The 18,940-nt window shown below is 38.3% G+C and overlaps 1 protein-coding gene across 1 annotated transcript in view; it reads right to left on the minus strand.

Moving 5' to 3' along the window:
- The window catches only part of SEMA3E (semaphorin 3E), a 188,605-nt gene that overhangs the window by 84,767 nt on the left and 84,898 nt on the right, over nucleotides 1–18,940 (minus strand). The window contains exons 2-4 of the mRNA XM_089685944.1: nucleotides 11,637–11,797; nucleotides 4,714–4,773; nucleotides 2,522–2,641 (exon numbers count right to left, since the gene is read on the minus strand). Coding sequence (XP_089542070.1) covers nucleotides 2,522–2,641; nucleotides 4,714–4,773; nucleotides 11,637–11,797 — 341 coding nt within the window. The remainder of the gene's footprint in view (nucleotides 1–2,521; nucleotides 2,642–4,713; nucleotides 4,774–11,636; nucleotides 11,798–18,940) is intronic.

Here is an 18,940-nt window from a genome sequence, read left to right on the forward strand (position 1 = left end):
GACACCATTCATTTTAAATGGCACCCCAGCAATCTATTGCAGTAGTGGGTCATGCACCTGTTGTACGCTACATTAAAAAAAGGTTAAGTATGTTTGCATTCAAGGTGCATTTTGCATTAAGGTGTGTTGGCACATTATTTAAAATGAATAGATTACCTTAACAGTGCGCTGTAATGAATGATAATAGCTTCCATTATTGCATGTAAATTAACATAACGTATAATGAGAAGTCGCTTTTTTTTTAAGTACAGACTGAAGGGAAGGTGATGGGAATGCTAGCTGAAGTTTCATACATTACCTATGTCCTTATTAATTTCCCCCTTGAGCCTTTTGATCATTCAAATATAAAGAGTCCACACCCTTAAGAATCCTAAAAGGGACTCTAAATAGGGGTGGACTGACCATTTGGAAACTCGGGCACTGCCCGAGGGCCCAGGGTCAGTAGGGGGCTCCATGAGATGCCCCTGGTACCTTTTTCATAGGCTTTTTTGAGTTTGAGCAAGGACATAGGGGCCCCATGATCCCCTATTGCCCGGGTGCCGCATGAGTTGTCAGTCTGCCCCTGATTCTAAACATAATTTTTTTTTCTTTAAAATAACAAGCATTTCATACTTACCTGCTTTTTGCAATGGTTCTGTATTTAGCAGTCCTGATCCACCTCTGTTGGTTCGCTTGGCTCCTCCCCTCCTCCCAAGTGCCCCATAGAAAGCAGCTCCTACTCTGCCCCATCCCCTACTTCCTCATTACTGGTTCCACCCCTTTGTCAATGGCTCCCAATGCCGTCTCTGAGCCAATGCTCTCATGCACATCACTGGATATCGTCAAGCTCAGGTAAGTATGGTGGGGGGGAGATACATGCAGAATGTTTGTCTTACCTTAATGCAGAGAATGTATTAAGATAAAACATAATCTTCTGTCTTTAGAACCACTTGAATTGCTCATTTTTTGAAGTGGAACAGCAGAAACTATTGTCCAATCAGTTTTCTATCTCTCACACACATTTGTGTTGCATGTTTAAGAGTGACTTTTATAGCCAAACGTCAATCATGCTGCTCCTGATTTAGGTCGCAAACCAGCAACATGGCTGGGGAATAATAGCTTGAAGGCATTGGGAGCACTTAATATTGTTCATGCAGATTTTATAGTTTGTTCAGTAATCTCTATGTTGACCAAAGTTACTTTTATTACATTTTGTTTTGTGAGAAGGTGGAACAATTTATAAACTGCAGGTCCATCACTTCAGTCTATCAAGTGAGTATACAAGAAACAGTAGACAGCCTTGGGTGAAAATCTCCAGCTGTTTTTTTGGAGGGAGAGACCTGCCTGTCTATGCTGGACCTTATAATGAGCAATATCATGCCTTGACCTAGTACTTCTTCCCTGACCCTACCTCCCGTTATCGATAATAAGCATAAGCATAACATGTTGCAGTTAGATGAATGTTATATTGAACATGACTGTGTTCAGTCATAAGAAACAATTGAGTACTATCCATGATACTTTTTTTATTTGCACTAACATACCATTTTTCAGGGCAAGCTTTAAGGGTGTGCCCCTTTCATCAACGTCCAAGCAGTCTTAAAGTCATGAGTCCCTGAGACTTGAAATGGCTGTCAAACATTTAGATTATTATATGAAGTATTCAAACTTTAAAGCCTGGTACAAACTAAATTTTTAAACTGAGGAGCTCGCTGTACTAAGTATGCAATTACTACAGTGATCTCCCTGCTGAGCTATTATGTTCTGACAGGGGGACTGCCCCCCCACTAGGACACTCCGGCCAATGGCTGTGAGGGCTGATTGGATGCCTATCGGCATCTGTTTTTCCAGCATGCCCACTCAACAGAAGTCAATTTCTGTTGAACCTGCTGATACCGGCTCATATTCAGCCCGTGTTTACCAGTCGTAAGTGTCAATGTTTAGTTGAATGTAATATCTTTATTGCTGGAAAGCAAATCTAGTTCCTTGTCACAGGATCTCAAGGCAATATTTAGCTCAAGTGACCTGTAACAGTGCATTTTAGGTGCCAAAATCATCAGATTATCCATTCACTTTGAACGCTCTGTATGTGTGGTCACACGACCTGAATCTGTGCAGCCTTGAACTTACATTTACAGTTGTTAGGTTTCTGCAGTGTTTCAAACTCCTTCTTTCCCTTCCTAAGGAGACCCATTAAATTGATTAATTTGATTACTTTAAATTGTGTTTAATGTTTTATGTTTAACAAAAGTATCAATATAGAGCCTATATAAAGTGCCCAAGAAATTTCACAGCACTGGTTTCACTAAAGCACTGCAGTAAATTTAATATTGTTCACTGCTGTAACTGAAAGCAGGTGTAAAACAAATTAATTCTGAGCTTTGAGTAGATATCAAGAGTAAAGAAAAATATTTCAGCTGACATATTTTACAAGCTCAAAAATCTATAATAAAGACATCACCAGAAAAACACAACCATGTTATAGGTGTTATAGGTATTCTAAGATTAAAAAGCAAATGCCTGAGGCATGACAAGAACATACCTGTGACCGCAGTCCAACTCTTATGAAGATACAAACTGGATCAAATGCTCCAGTGCCACAAGCCAAAACATGGGTTCTATTATAGTGCTGAAGAACGCGAATAAAATTTGCACATTCACTCTAAAAAATAAACCAGAATGAACAGTTGTGTTGTATGTGTATTTAAATTGTAGACATTGATGTTGCATTCACACATCCATTCACACTCTTTCTCCCTTCCTATGAAATTTATTTAATTTATAACAATATATGAGTGTTATATATGAAGTCTGTGCTAAACACACATTGTCTAAATAGACAACACATACTGTATATATTCTGAAATTAATTTTGGTATCTGTTTACTGTATTTTTCATATCTATGCAGCAATGCAATCTGAAACTACTCCTGTACTTTTCTTCTCTGCAGGAGTTTCTGTTGCTCTCTGACATTAGATTGTAAGCTCCAAGGAGCAGGGCCCTCCTAACCCTTTTGTATTGAATTGTATTGTTGCTGTATTGTCTCCCTTTATATTGTAAAGCGCTGAGCAAACTGTTGGCGCTATATAAATCCTGTATAATAATAATAATTGTGCAGGGTGGCTGTTCTTGCATGCCTCCTCTAGTTTTCTGCATACAACCTATAGTAGGTTAACCTACTGGGACCTCCCACAGATCTGCTCTCTGCACAGGCTATGTGCAGAACATATTTGATATCAATGTTACTTTTAACAAGGTATTGTCTGGGTTTTAAAGGCATTTGGTACACAGAAAAAGCAGATTAGAAATCTCTGTGGCTGATGAGGAATATACAGTATTTCAATAAAATTTTTGGTGCCTAGAGTTTGAATTTATATTCAAATATTTTTTATTGAACGATTTTAACATACAGATAGGGATATACAAGCATTAACATAGAAGGTTCACATTTGGGAGGTACAGCGTATGGAAAAGAAGAGAAGAAGGATCCCCACCAGTTGGCTGGGGAAACTATAGGTTTATGTCACATTTACATGAGAGGTATACTCGATGTGTTGTGAACCATGTTGGCAATGCAGTAGGGTGTAGATGAGGGGGGAACACGGGATGGGGGGGGAGGGAAGGGGGGGAGGCACCAATTCGGTGAAGATAGATCATAATGTGGCGGTATCTAATAGTAATCAATTTATTGAGCAATTAGGGTTTTTTAAATATCGAGACCATTGAATTGTAAATTTGTGGTAGGAGGAGTTGTGAAAGGCTGTTCTTCTTTCCATCTCACATTGAAGGTTGAGGTCAGATATGAGACGTGACAGAGGGGGAGTGTTGGTGGATCGCCATAATTTACTAATGTTATTATTTGCGGCTGCTAAAGTGTGGGTAATAATGGTACGTGAATCTGTGGGAAATTTGTCTATACCGATATGGAGGAGAGCCAAAGCGGGATTTGGGGTTACTAGTGTTGAGGAGATTATCTGGAAAACTTTGCTCCAGTAGGATTTGAGGGACTTACATGTCCATAGTAGGTGAAGAAGTGAACCTGTTTCTCCGCAGTGTCTCCAACAGGTATGTGAGTGTTGGGGGTAGTATAAAGATAGTTTTACAGGGGTTAGGTACCATTGGTGAAGGATTTTCAGGTATGTTTCCCAGTGGGAGGTGCATTTCAAGGCTTTGTAGGTGATGATGAATATTCTTTCCCAAATGTGTGGGCTTATTGGTTGGAGAAGGTTTTTTTCCCAATTGATTAGGGAAGATGTATATGTGGTAAATTGTGCTTCAGTTATAAGCGTGTAGAAGGTTGAGATTCCTTTCTTTGGATGTTTTGTCTTATGAAAGAATTGGTGTGCGGTTGCAGGAATTGTTATTTCGAGTGCTATATTTGTTTTGTGTGATGAGTGGGCTATTTGCACGTAGGTAAAATCTTCCTTGTCAGGGAGGTGGAATTTCTTTTGAATAGTGGAGAAGGAGTCTATTTTGTGCCTAGTATACATGTCCTGGGTATGAAGTATGCCTAGGTCTTTCCATCGTGTTAGATTTAAATGAGGAGTGATGGAGTGTAGGGATGACAGTGGCGTAGGGATTCGTATATTGTCTTTATTTAACTAGAGTTTGACTTTAAAGAAAAGCTTGGCAAAACTTAGCTTTAAATAATGCATGCTATCCATATGCTATAAAAAATACAATAATTAAAAATAACATCCTTAGAATTAAGCAGTTTTGATGTATATATTTACCTGTTCCCTTCCCTTTCTGTAGCAGTCTTCAACTTGTTGGTCTGTACTGGGCCAGTGTATCTAAAGGCAAATCATAATTGTATGGGAGCAAAAGTATATTAGTCAATAATAATATTTTCATATATGTATTATAATAACAGCTATGTGAGCTAGGAAAAGCAAACCCAAATTATTGACAATAACTAAAATATTACCGGTGGGTGAGAATATTGTAACAATATATTTAATTTCAGAGAGGTGCTGTTACATGCTTAGTGAGATGTTTTATGAATATTATTTAGAAAAGCATTGTCGTTATTATAAATTAGTTTTGCCACAAATTCCTTTTATTATTGAGGTCAGCATGTTTATGTTTTATTTTGTTTTATTAGGCAGTTTAAAGTGTTTGACATTAGAATTAGAAAACAATCTGGCTGTTTAAATGCTAAAAAGCAGATTAATGTTGTTTATGTTGCATATTATTTTACATAGCTTCCAGGCAAGCCAGGTTAAGTTAACATGGACCACACCTTGACTGGTAAGGGCATCGTTCCAGAGTCATCTATCATAAGACCTAATCCCTGCTGCCTCCACACAGGGGAGGATTAGAAATGCTGGAATGACCAGTATTCCTAAATTTAAACATATTCTAATAGCATTTGAAACTATTACAAAGTAGCTGTATCTAAATCAGGAAAATGTTACAAGACAGCTCTGGGAAAAAAAAGATTGATAATTCTTTCTATAAAGTACATGGATTTAAACATTACAATTATTTAGTGTGGTATTTGATAATAAGTGCATTAGCCTCTATAAACTGTAGATAACAACCCAAGGCTCGTTTATCACACACAGCCTCTGAATAGGGCTTTCTCATATTGAAACAATATCTTGTGATAAAAAAGGCTCAATGATTTCCTAGTAATAAGTGGAGCCAAATACAGTAATTAACATGAATGTAAAACAAATGTACAGTAGTGTATGCTCATGAAGTCAAATTTGACATGACTTTGTTGACTTGGTTTGTGCAGTTAAGAATATCTAGATTAAAAAAACTGAAATGGTTCAGCAGTGTTATAACATTTAAATTATCTGGCAGCTTTCACTCATTTTTTTACTTTGGCAACATTAACATAATAATCTTAAATTATAAGTCAATGTGAATTATTATGTGATAAATGACATGTAATATTATAATTTAAATAGTTTTATGGTATCAAGTTACTGTGTTTAAAAATGGTGATGGATTAATATGTAATGAGTGGTGGTGAAGTAAGACTTCTAAATATATGAAATAAACCATAATTTGTGGTCCAGATTTTGGTGGTATAGCTGGAAATAATGCAACTCTGCAATCCAATAAATAAAAAGCATTTGATTTGGTTACTGTTACCTTGAATGTTGCCTTTGTCCTGCAATACTTTTTGTTTTGTGTATATGCACTGCAATACTACCCCTATAGCATTGCCTTATTAGTTATTTTACATGGGGCTATTTAAGGATAAAATGGTTGCTAATAAAATTTCTGACAAATAACCAGCTTCAACTTCAATCCTTTCCAATGGTTCATGTTTTGAAGTGCCACTGCTTTACAGCTCTCCAGTTGATGCAGACATTTGACTGGACAGCTGGGTTAGACACATGCTTCCTCCATTGAATGCAATGGTATCTCCTGCTGTCTCATGTATCCTGTTGCAAAGTATGAGCTGACAGAACATAGCACTGCATGCAGCAAAATCACACCTGGGAAGCACTGAAGACTGGCATTTGATATTATCTTTTTTATTAAAGTGACCCTGTAGTTACGGGGTCTTCATTCTGGTCACATAATAGAGAGCAAGATAACATCTAGTAATGCTGTGGAAGGGCAGCTTTGTTTTTGCATAGAGCCCAAGCTTTACTGCACCTTCTTTTAGTCACTGCCCACACCAAAATATCTCTGTTAGCTCCATCTCTGTAACAATTCACTGTTATTTTCAAGGCCTGTAAGGCATCCTGTTTATGGAATTGCAACAAACAGAAATTATGTTTACTTGAAAATCTTTGTTCTATCTTATGTCATAGTGTATAGAAACTGACATTTCATTTATTTTGGAAAACTACTGCTTGGAAGGGGAACTACATTTGTGAAACTGATACAAAGAATGGGAGCCAACTAGCAACCTGTTCAGCATGCTAACAAGGAGCATACTGACATTTTTTTGTATTGGAGAGAATGCATTAGCCAGTTCCTCCAGAAGGAATACCAAAGTGTTTGAAGGAATATATACAGTATATAAGTACTCTCTCCATCACCTTTCTGAAGGGAAGAAAAATATGGCTGCTACACAACCACTTAAACAATGGCTGTATTGGTCAACACACATTGGCATATATTTACAATTGAAAAATACATTCTTATTCTACCTCTGTAATCTCTACCACTTAAGTATACAGTATGTTAATGATGTGACTATATGTCTTGGCAATGTACATGATACTAAATTAGGTTAAAGACCATGTTTCTAAACATCCACCTTTCCTAGTTTGACGCAAAATCTTGCTTGCTCCAATTTTTAATAGTTTGACATGGGAACAGTAAAATTGCAAAACAAAATGGCCAATTGTGTCAGGAACTCAAAATGGTGCATCAGTTCAGATATCTGTATGCAGGCAAAGGCTGGAAAATAGCCATGAATATGCGCACGGAGGAGCTTGGACTATTTAAACAGAGCTACTGCACATGATCAGAGCTTTATGGTCTATAGTGTTCCTTATGTAACCTGTTATCCACTCTTGTGTCTGATCATCTGCTACTGACTACTCCTGAAATCAGCCTATACTGACGCTGGCTTGTACCTGGAATATACCTCAATCTACTCCTTGCTTATTCATTGTCAACTCCGGCGTGTACCCTGACCGCTCTTCTGTTTCCATGTTCGTACCTGATGTGACTATCAGTTACCAACCTAGCTTACTGACTCTCTGCTGCCCACCTAGTTCCACAGATCAGCTACCAAATGCCCAGCCAGTACCTGCTGATTGACTACCTGCTATCTTGCCAGTGCCTGCTAATTATATATTTACTGCCCAGCCAGTGCCTGCTGATCCACTGAATGCTGTCCAGACAGTTCCCATTGTGTATCTGTCCACTACTCAGCCAGTTCCTGTTGAGCGACTGTGTGCTGACAGCTTGTCTATGCTGTTCTCCTATCTGCTGCCTGGTCTGACCTTGTGGATGGAACTATTAGGCACTTGTGCCCTTGTGCTCCTCCACTGGGTACATGACAAATATTAACAAAAAAAAGCCAGAGAACATCTTTTTTGAAAGTAGGTAGTTATGCCAGATGTGGCATGATGTTTGATTTAGTAAGCTATTAAAGGGGGGGATTCATATATATTTTTTTTAATTTGAAACATCTATCTACAAAATAGATTTTTTGGGAATATTTTCATATTATGTATTCATGAACAATTGCTAAAGAAGCTTGACACAGAAGAGCAAAATAGATATGTGGCTTGCACTGCTCAACAGTTAGGTATGTAAAAAAAAGACCAACTAATCCTTAAATACTAGATAATATGATATGATTAATAATATATCATCTATAACTCTCTTAGAAGTTATTAAGATACAGGATGTCTAGGAAGCAGCATTTTCAAAATGTATGTAACAAGTCTATAGCAACAACCTAAATGCTATCAAACAATCAAGGTTACTTTACATTCCTCATAAAGGGGCTCCTTTGTAAAAGGTGTTCTGCCCACAGAAACCTTGTTTAATTTATAATACAGCAGAAAAAGCAGACGCTGGATGTAATGGTCACTGAGTTATTTTCCATGACATTGTTTTCATACACCAGCAGCAATATCAATGACTGCTTGGAACAAATTTAGGTTGAGTGACTGGTATGAAACTTACATTTTATTAAAATATTTACTTGAAGTAGTATATTTGGAGAAAAATTGGGACATCTTCCTGAAATCCCAACAAGCTACAGGTAAATATAAAAATAATTCTGTTGCAGGATTTTCAATGAAAAGGAAAACCTAGGTACAACTAAAAATTGCAGTGTGCATTTGAGTCAGCTTCTGCTGTCAACCCTTACACATTAGATTTATGCAACATGAAATGTAAACAATAAATGTATGATTTTATACTTGGCACAGTTCACAAGGGGATTGTCCTGTTTCTGCCAACATGGGAACCAAAAGAGGCCAAAAAATTAAGAACAAAGTTTTATTGAGATTGATAATGACTGCAAATGAATAACTGAAAACATAACACTACTGTAGCAGAACAAACCTTGGACACTAAAGCCCCAAACACACTTGGGTCATTAGTAATACTGATCTGTGTTGGATATGTTGCATTGAAATAATACTGTAGCTGTGTGTATGTGTCAAACAAACTCAGATATAATTGTCATATTAAACGTATGCACCCTGACATTATTCAATACAATATAATTTGCAGGTGTATGAAAGACTTTGGACTCACTCAGTATTTCTACTCTGTCAAAAATGTGATTTTTAAAGAGACTTATTATAATTCACTGCTGGGTGAAAGTCCCTGGATCATCTAAGATTAAGCTGAAACATATTTTTTTCTTATATTATCAACTTAAACCTCAAGCACAACACTCAGTTGGAGAGGTGATTATCTCAAAAAAATCTAGAGTAAGGCAAACTCGTGCTTTTCCTGATGTAATTCTGGTTGACAAGTTCAGGCTTATTTTCCACAAACAGTAAATCTGTCATTTATTTCTCAATCGACTCTACATTCACATATATACAGTCATGGCTGACTTAGTAAACTCCCTGTGGAAATAGCATTTATGTTGTAAGGCACGTGCTCTTGCGCCATTTATTGTATGTGGAACAGTTATGAGTCAGGAAAAAAGATCACACAGCTTGCAGGAACAGTTTCAGGAAAACCTACCCACTCATATTTTGGCCTCCTGGGGTCAGAAAAAAAAATAGTCATTAGTAAAGAAGAGTAAATAAACACATTTCATGCTTCCACTTTATAACATACCATGTAAATACTATACTACCATTGCTGTTGTCTTACAGTCTAACATACAAATACAAAATTTCCCTAAAAGTGTCTTTACACTTTTACAAGTGTACAAGTGTCTTTTTTACAAGTGTCTGTTGCTTTGCAGTAGGTCTTATGCAGGATGTTGGGAGTTACCAACTTTAGACTTCATTCAACTGGGTATTCAAAACTAGGTTTGCTTAATGCAACAAAAAGTCCTTCTAAAGTCACATCCATAAAACACACACATATTATCATTATTATTATACAGGATTTATATAGCGCCAACAGTTTGCCTAGCGCTTATCTTCAATATCTTTACTACTTTCCTAAAGAAAATGGAAACCCTCTTAAAACACAAAGTATTATTATATTATTGATAATGTACATATGGTGCAGTGCTAAATTAAATACACATAATGAGATTGTACCAAAATAAATAAATATAAAACTGTAAATCCCAAAAAATGGGAATCTAAGATAAAGTGCAACAATACACAAAAAACCCAAATCCCAAATTGGGATGATGTACACCAATATGTGTCAGCAAGGTGAATCCCTTAAAATGGGATAATCGTAAAATGACAAGTGCCAAATCACAAAAAAATGTATACCCAATTGCACATTGGAACCCTGTGTATATGGAGGTCGGCCATTAAGGAGATTTATACCGTAGGATCCGGGTGTGATCCAAAAGCGTGATGACCCATAGGGGTTTATTTACTAAAGCTGGAGAGTCCAAAATCAGACTCCCTTCTGCATAGAAACCAATCAGCTTCCAGGTTTCATTGCCAAAGCTTCATTGAACAAGCTGAGGTTAGAAGCTGATTGGTTGCTATGCAGAAGGGAGTCTGATTTTGGACTCTCCAGCTTTAGTAAATAAACCCCATAGGGTCACTTTTTGAAGGTGAGCAGACATTTCAGCCATTTTGGAATTCCTTTGGAGTGCACACCACATGGCACCAGTTCCCTGTTGAGAGTGGAGCACTGTCTTTTTAGTGTGGAGGATTCCCACAGCACTATTATTGGACTCAAAAAGGACATTTTGCTGCTTTGTTATGATCAGTTTTTCACTATAGTTGTTTTTTCACTGCATATCTAATATTTGTTTGGTTCACTACACATATTTATTGGTTTAGCATTTTCACTGTGTGTATAGTGTATACACTTTTTTGTGATTTGGCACTTTTCACTTTAAGATTATCCCATTTTAAGGGATTCACCTTGCTGACACATATTGGTGCGCATCATCCCAATTTGGGATTTGGGTTTTTTGTTTTTCACGGCATATAGGGTCTGTATTTGTGACCCATCTTTAGAGATTCACTTAATTGCACTTTATGTATTGTTGCACTTTATCTTAGATTCACTTTTTGTGGGATTTACAGTTTTATATTTATTTAATATGGTATCATCTCATTATGTGTATTTAATTTAGTGCTGCACCATATGTATATTATCTGTGATTTTTAATCTTTCTGAGGTAAAGGGTTGGGGTGCTAGCAGCTTTGTTTAGGTTGAGTTGATCTAGCGCAGGAGGAACCACTACACTTATTATTATATTATTAACTGTATGGTCTGCCCTTATGTAAAGCACTACCTAAACAGTTGGCTCTATATAAATCCTGTATAATAATAATAATTACCTTTTGCAAAACAATCAAAAAACATGTTGCTCATGTCCACAGAAACATGGACATAATTACTGAATGTTCCTGTGACCATACGAACATTCATAATCATAGTTATATAACATTTATAAAGCCTATGTAAAAATGTAATGTAACAGTTAGGCTTCACTTATAAAGCACATCACTTGTTAGTAGGGAAAATGTTCAATAATAGATATTATAGTTGATTTTTGTTTACTTTACTGAACAAAAAGCCAAAAACTACAACACAGAAAAACATATTTTAATGTTACCTCTTTGTATTTTTCACTGATGTTTTCCAAGCTGAGTGAATATACAAAATCTTTGCCTCCCACAAACAGTCTTTCTTGATATTCATCCAAATACATAGTACAAAGTTCAAGAACACCATGGGGGCTTTGAAAGACTGATGTTCTGTTTAAATCCAAAAGCTCTGAAATATAAACCATAGTAAGAATAAGTTGTTTTTAAATTTGTTATGAGTCAGTAAATACCCATGAAATGGATTACACTGCATGTTTTAAATAATATGAAAAATGCATTTGATAATCTAAACAAAAAAAGGTATACATGGGGGGGCGTAGCTAGCTGCGGACGAGAATGGCGGCCTAAATCCGGCCAGACCCAGCTACTGAGCCGCACGGAGGAGTCGGGTGAGGCAGCTCTCCCACAACATGGGGAAATCTGACCGGATGCCTTCCGGCGCCTGGTCACTGTCCCCAAGGGGCCCCAACACCTCGGGAAGGCATATTAAGGAGCTCTTTAACTCCCAGCAGCGGAATTCAGGGCCACAGCCTTCTTCCTCTCTCTCTCCACCCCCCTCTTCCCCTCCCTCTACAGCCACTGACACAGGCTGTTCTCCTTGCTTGACCGCGCATGCTGTGCATGACACAGTGCCACAGCATGACATATCCTCTGCTACACAATCCCTCTCATTAAGGGATTTACAAGCTGTGGCCACTGACATCAAGGCCACGTTAACCACTACACTGACCACTACCCCTAGCGATCTGCGTGAAGATATCCGCTCAATGGGCTCAAGATTGTATCAGGTAGAGTCTGTTTCCTGACAAAATAAGGCCGCCATACTTCATATACAGCGACAGTCAGAGATACATACCTCGACTATCCAGGAATTCTGCAGGCATATCGAGGACTTAGACAACCGTGGCCGTAGATATAATATTAGAATCCGTGGCCTACCAGAATCCGTGGAAACCACTGATATTCCCAAGGCAGTAGCGACCATCTTAAATGACTTCTTGGGCCACCCGCCAGCAACCCCGATTGACATTGAGCGTGTGCATAGGGCGATCTGGCCTAGGGGGGGTGACGCGGACCTACCCAGAGATATTGTCTGCTGCATTGTCAGTTTCCCGCTCAAGGAGGATATCCTCAGAGGTGCTAGGGACAGAAGACATCTTACCTATGACGGGGTGGACATACAACTATTCCAGGACCTATCCAGTATGACCTTACACCAAAAGTGAGCTCTGCGTCCACTACTAGACTTGCTCCGCTCCCGCAATATTCTCTACTGATGGAGGTTTCCTTTTTGCCTTTCAGCACAGGCTGGTGGCCATACCTTTAACCTGCGAGTCCCTGAAGATCTGCCATCTTTTTGTTCCTCTTTGAGCATTCCACTGATAGACCTTCCTGATTGGTATAGGTCCTTGAGATTGCAGCCGGCCCTGGACCCGGGATCTGAAGACGGCGCAATGGACTGGCAAGGCCAATCCCATCGTAGGCGTCGGACAGTCCCATCGAGTCCTCCAAGACTCCCCACAGGGGGTTCTACGGCCGTTTCCAGCCCAACAGCCTCTCCTGCACACAGAAAGTCACGGCACGAGATCTAACTGTCCCTAATCCTCATCTACTCCTGCCATTCATGTGCACCCTTTACCAGTTGCCTGCAGTTTGCCTCTATTCTTCACGTTTCACTACTGGTTCGCCCAAGAGTCCCGGCTGTTCATCTCCCTCCTACTCGTTGTTCACTGATTTCCATCCTTCTCAATACACTATTTGACTGCCTAGAGGGGAGTCAATGTTCAAGGGGTCAGACCCGCAGTCCTTGACCGGAAGACATCTGACGGGCCTCTCTCCCTCATCTTTGCCCCAATGGACGAGCATTATCCATACTACAAACGGATCTTCCTCTCTGGCCGAAGACCTAACTCTCAGCTCTTTCGCCACTGATGATACTCAGCATCCCGGATCCCCCAACAGACCCTGCGCCTCCAATTAGCTTATGATCCGTTCCACGAGCTGGACTCCCACACACTCTAATTGAATGTCAGCTTCTGTAAAAATTTAACTTTTCTGCCCACCACATAAACATTTAAGGCATCCCCAAAGCAGGTTATTTTTTTTTTTAAAATGTGCTCTTGAATCTACATAAAAAGAGCCTCTCTCCACTGTACGGTATTTAGAAAAAAAAAGATTTTTGCATTGGCATATGCTCCTTATGGCAACTTCCAGCTTCCCATGTATTTTTGATAGTAGTTTACCTGTTAGCCCTAAAAATGGCCAACATTTAAGTGTTGGCCATAGGGCAAAGCAAGGAGATAGTGGGTGTGATTTCTTCAAAGAGTTTTGGAGGCAGTAGATGTGTGAGTTTGCTGGGAGCCTGTGATTTTGACAAGCACTGGGAACCTGACAGCGGTATTGCAAGTGTGGGGATTGATTTACTTTTGTTTTTAGTAGAGGAGATTATATTGAGTGCATTTGAGTTCATACTTGTCTTTAAAGCTGAATTCCAGGAATTCGGCAACTTTGCAAAATGTGCAGGAAACATATGAGTTAAGTCTAATTAGGCGCATGTCACCTCTGGGATCTCTTTTACTTATATGTGACAGGTATATTGGACTCCTGGAGGACACACTCAGGCTGTGAGAGGTGAGAAGCACACAAAGCAACTATGCCTGTCCCTTTCCTCTACTGTCCATTCACAGAAGCCTTTGTATTTTGTGAATGAGTCCACATAATAGTCCACATAATGCAAGGGCTTCTGTGATAGGACAGAAAGATGGGCATAATCCAGATATCCAGGTATCCAGATTAAAAGAAATATGTAACAATCACAATTTTGCTTTCCAAGCTGTTCTCCCTACTTGCATGCTGGGGGTAACTGAACAGTGTGCTAGGATATGTAATAGGTGGACTGGCGATCTTTCCCTCTGTGCAGTCATGTAAACAAGTCCGAGGCCAGGGTCACGCTCTGGAAGGGATGTGCCGGATGTGATGTCACAAGGTCATTGATATTCACTGGGGAGGAAGCAACTGGTTGGCAGTGCAGGAAGGCTTGGAACTCAAAACTCTACTGTTGCTACAACAACTCATTTCAACGACTCTGCTCTTGAAGAGCGGAGACCAAGTAAGAAGCATTGAAGATCCAGAAGTTATTTCCCTGAAGCACAATAAACCTATGAGGTGTGAGAAATAGAGATAAGTCTACCAGGCAGCAAGCACCTCGTTTGATTTAACTCATAGTATATCTGCCATTTTTACAACATAGCTGAATTCCTGAAATAAGTGATTTTTTTCAAATGGAGAGCTCTATAAAGGTTTTTTTTCCTTTTATATATTGAATGCTTCTGAAAAAGTAAACTGAGCAGGAAATTGACAACTTGACATAGCTATTTATCAGCTTGAAGGAAAGATTCTGCTATTGTACATTTTATATTTTGAAAGTCCATTTCATAAAGAGAAAGTGCATTCACTGGGGAAGTTGGTGGTGCCACCTTTTTATGGAATTTTATGTGTATGTTCAATTTGTATGGGATGATTAAATGTTTATACTATGCACTTTTAATTAATCTAGTAAAGTTATTTGGGCATCACATATGAATATGGTTGGTGGCATACACTAAATTGTTTGCTCAAAAATTTTGGGTTGCATGCTTTGTGATCAATAGATTTTTATGATATATGCACTTTGCACTTAATTGTGATGTATTGTCTATTTTTTAAATGTATTTATTTTCACACATTTTGTTATGTTAAATAGTTACATAACACATCTTATATTTAGTTTATTTGTATCATCGAGGTGCTAGCAGCTTTTGTTTAGAAAGAGAGATTGGTGCAAAGTAAGATATTGAGAACATTGTGAAAGATTTAGCACTGTGATGCACCATTGCACAGTGCTGTTTGTCTAAAGTGCAGTAATGACCTCATCAGTGGGCTGTTGCACCTTTGTTGTTCAGTCACAGGCAGGGTGGATGAATCTGGTAGGAGAGATTAGAACTTTTCACAGTGTATACTGCACTCTGTGGTCCCATTGGGGAAAATTTGACTCACCTCCTGACAACATGCCACCAGTACCAAAGTGAGAAGAAATCTCCAAGACATACTCAGGCTGCATTAAAATTATCAGTTTTTAGTGGAGTAAGGGAAAGACTAGATTGCTTGTAATTTTTTTGTATTACTGTCCCTTTTAGACACTTTCCATTACTTTCTGCCCAGGTGTCAATGTGATCGAGGGGATAGAAAGGTCGAAGAAATTTTCTAGTGACGTTTGAGAAAACAAAAAAGACCTACCAGAAAACCTACTCTACCCTGCAAAAACTGAAAACAAAGTTTAGGCTAGAGGTACATTTTAACTATAGTGGGGCTTTCTGGAAAGGTCAAGAAGTTGACTTTACTCTCTGCATGTGGTGAGTGTATTGCAAGACTAGCTGCACAAAATTACAAATCCTTTGGAAGGTTAAACAGTTAATATATACTGTGTATATGTGTTTTCTTTGCCTCAAATTCAGCTTTAAGTTTAGCAATTTAAATTGGCCCTAGTATGTGTATGTCTGAGTGTCCGTTAGGGACCTTATATTGTACGCTCATTGAGGGTAGGGACTGATGTGAATGTACAATATATATTTAAAGTGCTTTGTAGATGGACAGTGCTGTAAAGGTACCTGTAATAAATGAGTAAATAAAACATTCACGTGTAAGTTTTGTCTATAGGTAAAATGTCTCAGTTCCTTTTAGGGAGAGTTATATTCCAATTGAAATGATATCAAAGCTACTTACAGTATTATCTGCAGTGGCATAATTGTTGCTCCTGCTTAGACCCACTTATGCACCAGACAGGCAGATCTGAATGACAGAAAATTTCACACATTCAAACCAATGAGCAAATTAGTGCTCGATTTGTCTAGGTAAGTTCAATGCTGAATCCAACCAAACAACCTCATTATGTTTTCAAGTTTATGGGATGATCAGCACAATACCTTTTACAGTTTCAACAATTTAATTACCAAAGTATCCATGACATAGTTCCAGGCTTAATTACCCTCCATTCCACATTATACCATCACAACAGAAACTGCCAAGCCAAGCCATAAAGTGAATTTCAGCATTCTCTGTCTTGTAAAATAAAAAAGATCCATCAATCAGAATGAGACTTGCAAAATTATTGCAACAGGTGAGGAAGAGGGCCAGTGAACTGTAGTACATATCTCACTTTAGGATATGGAAGGAACTGACGGCCAATGTACCTAACCCATATTCCCAAACTAAAATATCAGATTTGGGTGCACTGACCCCTGAGTTAATTGATCCATTCTAAGCAAATTAAGTAATTTATGTTTTTGTTAGTCAGCATAATGTGAAGTAAAAGGTTTTAATATTGCAATAAAAAATGTATGAATTACATAACCTTTGGAAATTTTGAGTATGTTAATGGCAGGGCTGTGTCCAAACAAAACAAGCTGTACTAGCTGTTCTACTCAATTTAATGTCTCATTTCCTAGTAATATTATTGTAAATGTATCTATGCAATACCTAGGCGACTGTTCAGTGATGTATTCCTTCTTTAATTCAATTCTTTCCACATGTCATTTTAAAAAGACCTTTATTCAGCATAATCATGTCTTTTCACTTGATTGACAAGGTTAATACCTTGAGCTACAAATTCCATATGCATAGTAGGTCAAACAGTGAGTTTAGTTTCTCTTTGAGCTTTTTGGAAAAGAATACTTCCATATTGGTAGTTTACAATCACCTTTGGTTCACATATAAATTAACTGTGAAGCTTCAGTGAAAAAATACACTAGAAAAAAAAGAGAATTCACTTGATTAGAATGTGTTAACTGGACATTCACATTCAGTACAAAAGGAGAGTAGGTAGACCTTTAAGAAAAAAATTGTACAAACTTTCCAGATATTTTTATTTTGGCAATCCGAAAGGCAATTTTTTTATTTTCTGAACTTGTCAAGAGTAATGATATGTCAGCTTAAATATGCCTGTTCTTTCTGAATTTCTAACAGAGTAACAGTTTTAGGCTTCATGTACTGGGGACACTTTTTCTGCTGCTCCTAGGGGCATCTGATGTTTTTTTTCTGCCTCTAAATGCCCCTGCATGTTAGCCAGTCAGGTTGATTTACTAAAGGCAAATAGTCTGTGCACTTCAAGTGCAGTTGCTCCAGATCTGAGGGGAAGCTCTGAAATGAGGGGTCGCTCTGCTGATTTCTATCATCCAGTCATGTGCAAGCAAAAACTTAGTGTTTTTATTTTGCTTGCATGTGATTGGGTATTCTTTGCCAAATTAAGTTTTAACTCATTTATTAAGCTCTGGAGCAACTGCACTTGCAGTGCATAGTATATTTGCCTTTAATAAATCAATCCCTACTGTATGTGTCCATGCACACAGGGGCTGACTGACCATTTGGAAACTCGGGCACTGCAGGGCAGGGGTGATTACAGTAGAAGCAGAAAAAAAACTTCCAGCGCATCAAGGAGCAACTATTGGCACCTGTGAACACACCCAAAAGCAAGTAAACGTGTCAAAATACACTTAAATGATAGAAGCGTTTAGTGCTTAAATGGTAATTCATTTCAATGGCTAGAATAAATTATTTTTCTGGCCAATTAAATTATTAATGCCCAGTTGATGACCCTAATCGTGTCAAGCATTTGTTTTCTGCCATAACACCACTTCCAGGAGGAAAGGCATCTAGGAGAGATAGCAAAATGTCCACTGTGCATGAAGCATTAAGCTGTTTATCATCTTTTACACCTTACAGCTTTGTTTAACATTTTTTCTGGATTTTCTGGATCTTGTCTTTCTCTGTTATTTGGTAACAAAAGTCATGCTCCCTGATTGGAGGTAGTAATTTCCCAATCAGATAAAAGGGTCTCTGTTGCTAGAAGGTCACATAAATTCAGCAGAGGTTGTGAAAAGAATCAGGCTTTCCCTATGCCAAAGAGAGAATGAGACCACATGAAGGAGATTGAAGGCTGTTGGTATGGACTGTGGTATGTTTATTTGTTGAGTCTCTGGAAAGAAACATTGTTATATTGTGGCAAAACACATACAAATGTAATCCATGCTGTTCTTATATGAAATTGAAAAAAAAATCTGCTAGTGTCTGTGAAGATTTTCCTTTCTCTTTAAGTGGGTCAGGAGTACAAATATATTAGATTTAATACATGCATGCTTCTGCCACCCTGTCACTGCTGTTATTTTTCAGTATCATTTCCCAATGTTCCATATTTATTTCTCAGTGCAGCTTTGTTATATGGAACTTCTCACTGTTTTTGCTGGCAGCAATTAGTACATTTGGGCTAGACACACATGCC

The sequence above is a fragment of the Staurois parvus genome, unplaced genomic scaffold, assembly GCF_062004578.1.
Source record: "Staurois parvus isolate SC_StPar_1 unplaced genomic scaffold, SC_StPar_1.0 ptg000019l, whole genome shotgun sequence".
Classification (NCBI taxonomy): Eukaryota; Metazoa; Chordata; class Amphibia; order Anura; family Ranidae; genus Staurois; species Staurois parvus.